Source organism: Passer montanus, unplaced genomic scaffold (genome assembly GCF_014805655.1).
Source record: "Passer montanus isolate IOZ18808 unplaced genomic scaffold, ASM1480565v1 scaffold18, whole genome shotgun sequence".
NCBI classification, from domain to species: domain Eukaryota; kingdom Metazoa; phylum Chordata; class Aves; order Passeriformes; family Passeridae; genus Passer; species Passer montanus.
This window is the reverse complement of record NW_024365381.1, coordinates 14,381,557-14,387,321: the sequence shown is the minus strand read 5'-3', so window position 1 is coordinate 14,387,321 and position 5,765 is coordinate 14,381,557. Positions and strand designations below refer to the sequence as shown.

At 42.2% G+C, this 5,765-nt stretch overlaps 1 protein-coding gene across 1 annotated transcript; it reads left to right on the top strand.

The window, feature by feature from the left end:
* Nucleotides 1–22: 22 nt before the first annotated feature.
* Nucleotides 23–5,111, top strand: LOC120500500 (E2F associated phosphoprotein). Its single transcript, XM_039705494.1, has 6 exons — nucleotides 23–160; nucleotides 637–818; nucleotides 1,455–1,553; nucleotides 1,891–2,014; nucleotides 2,848–2,967; nucleotides 4,485–5,111. The coding sequence occupies exons 1-6, from the start codon at nucleotides 87–89 to the stop codon at nucleotides 4,747–4,749; spliced, it is 864 nt and encodes a 287-aa protein (XP_039561428.1). The 5' UTR covers nucleotides 23–86; the 3' UTR covers nucleotides 4,750–5,111.
* Nucleotides 5,112–5,765: the final 654 nt, after the last annotated feature.

The window sequence follows — 5,765 nt, the reverse complement described above, 5'->3', positions numbered from 1 at the left end:
GGGCGCGGCCGCCGGAAGCCGCGGGGCGCCCGGAAGGGGCCGGGCCGGGCCTGGCTGCGGCAGCGGGCGAGCGCAGCGGCGGCGCCATGAGCCGGCTGCGGGAGGAGGATGATCCCTACGTGGTGGAGGAGCCCAGCGACGAGGAGCGAGCGCTCAGCAGGTGCCTGGAGCTGCCGGCCGGGGGCAGGGCTCGGGCCGGCTGCGGCGGGCCTCGGTCCCGCCTGGCGTGTGCTGGCCCGGGCGCGCAGCGACGCTGGCGGGGCCGAGCCGTGGGTCTCGCACGGCGCTGGGCATCGAGCCCGGGCTGGCCGCGGAGTGCAGGAGGATCGGCCTCACATCACCGCGGCGGTTTCCTTGAAAGCGGCGTGTTTCTGACCGCACAGCCCCCTGCGCGGAGCGAGAGCTGCCGGGGCATTGAGCCAGGCCGCACGCAGCCGGCTGAAGCTCCTTTGCGTTTGAACCACAGTTTCAATACCCCATAGCTAATAAAGTGTTTTAATATGTATATTGCCCATAAACTCAGGAGTGAATGCTCTCCCGTGCACTCACACAGTTCAGGTGTTCATTCTCCAAGTGATATGTCCGCGTTGTAGCCTGTATGCAATAATTAGATGTGTACCGCTTCAATGCTTGTAGCTCAGAGGACGAGGTGGACGTGCTCCTCCATGGCACTCCTGACCAGAAGCGGAAGCTGATACGGGAGTGCCTGACTGGCGAGAGCGAGTCTTCCAGTGACGATGAGTTCCAAAAGGAGATGGAAGCAGAACTAAACACCACCATGAAGACTATGGAAGGGAAATGGAAATCACCCGAAATGGGTAAATCAAGCTTAACATCTGCTTGCATATGAAATAATGAATTATGTGTTAGTGGCCAAATCATCTTAAGGTTTTGGTTGTACAGTTAAGAATATGTAGCAGTACTTACATTACACATACATACAGAACAGGAATTATGATGCAGAGGGGCTGTGACTGCTTGGCAGTTCATGTAGGTATTTTTGAACATCTGGCCCTGAAATTTTGGGGGACTTTTTTAGTGGATTTTACTGTAATCAAAGTTTGTGAAACATTATTCAACACCTGTATATTTTTCACATGACTAAAGATGTCCTGTGTGTATTCTGTAGGGCACAGACAGGCATATTTGGTGTGGTATCCTCTGTGTCTAAAGGGAGTGTTAGGAGAAACTGTCCTTCAAATGGTACCTGAAGTTTATCTTTGAGGGAGAAGGGAGCAGCTTTGCTCTGAGAATGACTGTAAAGGAAGTAACAAAAGTGATGTGAATGATATGGGTATGGGAATAAACTGGGAGAGCTGTTATTTAACACACCCAGGTAGAACAGAGCACTTTGGACACAGTAACTTGAAAGTAAAGGTTTGTTCTGGGCTTTATACTTGCTGTCCTTTCAGTGGGACTTTTAGTGTTCTTACCACTTCTGATTTCATCTGTAGGTACTTCCTCAAGCACTGGGCTGACTGGATCTGCCAGCACTTCAAAATACTATGATGATGTTTACTTTGATTCTGATTCAGAGGATGAAGATAAAATAGGTAAATGTCAGAGGCAAGAGGAGGGCATCTTTATAGTACCACTCACTCTCCTGGATCCTGTAAAATCCTCTTGGGGGGTCAAGAGGCTGTTTTTGAAGGCTGCATTTCTGAGGGGAATTATCAGCCTGTATCATCTCAGTGTAGCTCCTGCAATTTTATGATGCATGTCAATGTAATGCTTTGGGGTCATGCACTTGGAGGACAGATGAGACAGGCATTTAAGTTCCAGTTTTGGTTTATTGCAATGATGGGAAATGAAAATGGGAAATTGTATATGGTATATTTTGATAATTTGTGTCTGATGGATGTAATGTGTTCTTGCACAATTTTTTTCTAGATACACAGGATGTCCGGAAAAACAGAAAACATCAGCAACGTCTGATTCTCTCCAATGATGAGCTGCTGTATGACCCAGAAGAAGACAGCAGAGACCAAGAGTGGGTAGACTCACAGAGGAGAGGGTAAGCAACCATAAATATTTTAATTATAAAATGCTTAACATCAACTGAAAATTTTAAATGAAAATGGTAAATGTAGAGAAAAAACCAACGCTGTCAAATCCATGATATGAAACTATTTTTTATATATAAACTTAAAGCACAAGAAATTCTAAAGCCTGTAAAATGTTTTGGGTGTGTGTAATGGAAGTTGAGTCTTCAAAACATCACAGAATTTCAGAATTTTTAAAATCAAGATTTCCAAATTCTCTAAGCCAGTTTTGTCTGTAGATCTCGTCTGAACAATCATGCTATGAATTAAAATGTTGCAAGATAATTTGATTGCTGATTAATATTTGTTCCTGATAAATGCTGAATTTCTGGTTTTGGAAAACTTTTAACTTAGCAAGCCACAAAATGTGCAGAGAAAACAGGAACAATACAAAGGTACTTTAATGAGGGTTTTTGAAGGTTGAAGTAGAAAAATGGTTGTTGCAGCAGAAGTAAAATTTTCCACTTCAGTCTGTTGAATAAGATAATGAATGTTGCCTGCAGAGATCGTACTAGAGATGCCTGCTTTGTCAGAGGACAGGGATAGTTAGGCACACATTCTCATGCCAGATGTGTTTGTCTCCCCAAATGAAAATACTCTGTAAATCAGAAGATACTGGTATGTGTTCTCCCCTCACCTCCACATTTATGTTCTTTGAGTTAATGCAAAAGGTGTCCAGAATGAGCCAAGTATTAATTGGTGTATTTTAATGCAAAGAAAGGTTTGACATTGAATTGATATGACCAACAGCAAGGGCATGTAATTTCACTTTTTGTCTCTGCTTCCTCCTCTCTGGAACTGGCAGGTACCGTAACCAGAGAAGAGCACCGCAGCAGCGGCAGGCAAAACCCGCGGCTGTTCCAAATAGTGATGCTGTTCTGAACTGCCCTGCCTGCATGACAACACTGTGCCTGGACTGCCAGAGGTAACAGCAGTGAACAATAAGGGGTCTTTCTGTAATTTCTTTTTCTTGGTCAGTAGTATTGTTAGTATATTTAGTTTGATCTATGGATTTTTATCAACTCTGTCTTGCAAGGTGGCCCTAATAATGAGAAGGCAGCTAGGTGTGAGTCAGATTTAGGGTTAGATGCTAGTTTGTATAAGTGATGATCAGTTTAACCTGCAGTGTGGAGATGGGGAAGAACAGGGTAGAATGTTAGTGTAGTGGAGTAGGTAAAATTTTTTAAAAATAATAATTGTGGAGACTCAACAGGTAATTCAGGCAGACTGGGGATATTAGAGATACCTATCTATATATATTTTGGCTTGATGTTTAGAGGCATAAAGCTATTGTAGGTTATTTTTGTCTAAAAATATTCTCCTTGTTTAACAAATCCTGCTTTTTAAAGGAGGATTAAGCAAAATAAAGATAGCGTATTCTTGCTTGGTTTGAGTCTCAGCAGTTAGGGTTTTGAGTGCAGTTACATTTAAAAGTGCCAGGAAGGTATTTAGGTGAGAGTCCACAGTGTGTTTTGCTACTCGTCAGTATCTGACTGCATTGCAGGCCTAGTTAGTGCTGCTAACCTGTGCTAAGGAAAGGACTCTAGAACTGGGAGTGAAGTAGAAAGAAATCTTCTGAAATGAGGAATAAAATACCTGTCATTTATTGAGTATTTTTGGTGATAGAGGATGAAATTCCACAGCAGCCTGAAATCATCTAAGTACGGGGTGCTGTTTTTCTCTGTTTTTGCCTTGCTGGCACTGGTACTCCTTGACCTTCTTCTGTAGTTAAGTATTTCAGTTTGTTAAGGTAACAGAAAACTATATTTTTATTGTCAGACTGGTCTTTCCTAGGTTTAATCTACTGCAATAGCTCAGCACAGTGTCATACAAGCAATAAGCCAGCAGAATTTGAGATTGGACTTCTGCAGCCACTGTTGTATTCATTCAGGCTGCTGTAAAATTGCAGCCTGAGGGACATTGTGTTAAATTGAACTACAGTACTGAATTTTGCTACATACAGATACAGTTGTTAAGACTGATGACAGCTGAAATTTTATGTTTTATTATAGACATGCTGCTTCTAGCGTGATATTGTCAATATTATTTATAAAAAAGGAATTTCAGACTTGCATGACATTGTAGGATGTCAGTGCTAGTAGATGAGTCATTAACACTCACAGTTTCCTGATCTTTTACTATTATGAGGTACATGTAGCAATGCATAATTCTGCAGTTCCAATACCATTGTACTCCAGGGCGTTTCTTTCAGCAACAGACAGTATTTTTTAAAAATGCCTTAAAAACAACAGATGGCTGCAATTCTATGTTTTTATATTTTTGTAGCTGTGACTTCTGTTTATAAAATTCCTACTTACTTGGCTTTCAGCCCTTTGGCATGTTACTTCCTATCTTTAATCCCATATTCAGTGATGGTAACAGATTTCTTGGAAGTGGAGTTGTATGAATGGTATGACTTGCATTTTTTCCCCTTCTCCACAGACATGAATCTTACAAAACACAGTACAGAGCAATGTTTGTGATGAACTGCTTTGTTAACAAAGAGGAGATACTGAAATACAGAAAGAAGGTAAAGAGAAGAAGTAAGAAAATGAAGCACAGCAAAGAAATTGGCTCTATACAATCAAATGAAGAAGAAGAGGAAATATATCATCCAGTATTATGTACTGAATGCTCAACTGAAGTAGCAGTAATGGATAAAGATGAAGTTTTTCACTTCTTCAATGTTCTGGCCAGCCACTCCTAATATGGAAATGTAGAGGGAAAAATCCTGTGTGTTTTTAAGAGCATGGGAAGTGTTAGAAATGCAGGCACACTCGCCTTTTTGAAAATGTAATCTTATAAATGCGCATTTTTATCTGAGAACTTTATAATGGTTGGACTTTTTGCAAAGTTTATAAAAAGCATACCGTTAACTGCGTGTGTATGAGAGTGATATTCGTTCCCACCATCAGGCGGTTGTCATTGGGTTATCATTGGGGATTAAATATTTTGTAAATACCATGTAAGATCTGTATATTATGATCATTCCCTGTATATATACTATCCATTCATTATCTCAGTGTGTATTAGAATGGCTTCTTGGAATAAACACTTTATAGTAACTGATTTTCCATAGCTGCATTGGTTATTTTATAGCAAGGGATAAACAACATTCAGTCTGAATGTTTGATGTCGTTAGGCTGTTCTTGGTAGATCTGCACACGTGGTCTGTGTTATGGTTTTACCCTGGCTGGCAACTAGGCCACACAACTGCTTGCTCACTCCCTCCACCCCCTCCCCCAGTGGGATGGAAAATTTGGACCTGCAAACCCACAGCAAGAGGAGCCCACACTAAAGCAGGGGTTCTGATAAAACTTGTGGCCCCTGTTGGAGCAGGCTTTGCCTGAAGGACTGCACTCTGGAAAAATGACCCACAAAGGAACAGTTTGGGAAGAAGTGTTGCCTGTGGGATGGACTCACATTAGAGAAGTCAGTGGAGTACTGTCTCCTGTGGGAGGTACCCCACTAGAGCAGGGGAAGGAGTTCTCCCAGACCAGTGGCTGGAACAATGGGTGATGAACTGACCATAACCCCCATTCCCTGTCTCCTTGCACTTCTGGTGGGGGAAGTAGAGCCCAAAAAGCAGGGTGAGTTAGGGGAAAGTAAGATTTATTGTACTTCTCGTTATCCTGCTCTGATTTTGTTAGTAATAAATTCAGTTAATATCTGCAAGTTCAGTGTGATTTTCCCATGATGGTATTCGATGAGTGAGCTCTCCCA

Coding starts and splice junctions, on each gene's coding strand:
- LOC120500500 (XM_039705494.1), top strand. CDS start 87: ATGAGCCGGCTGCGGGAGGAGGATGATCCCTACGTGGTGGAGGAGCCC. Junction 161..636: donor GAGGAGCGAGCGCTCAGCAG/GTGCCTGGAGCT, acceptor CAATGCTTGTAG/CTCAGAGGACGAGGTGGACG. Junction 2,968..4,484: donor CTGTGCCTGGACTGCCAGAG/GTAACAGCAGTG, acceptor CCTTCTCCACAG/ACATGAATCTTACAAAACAC.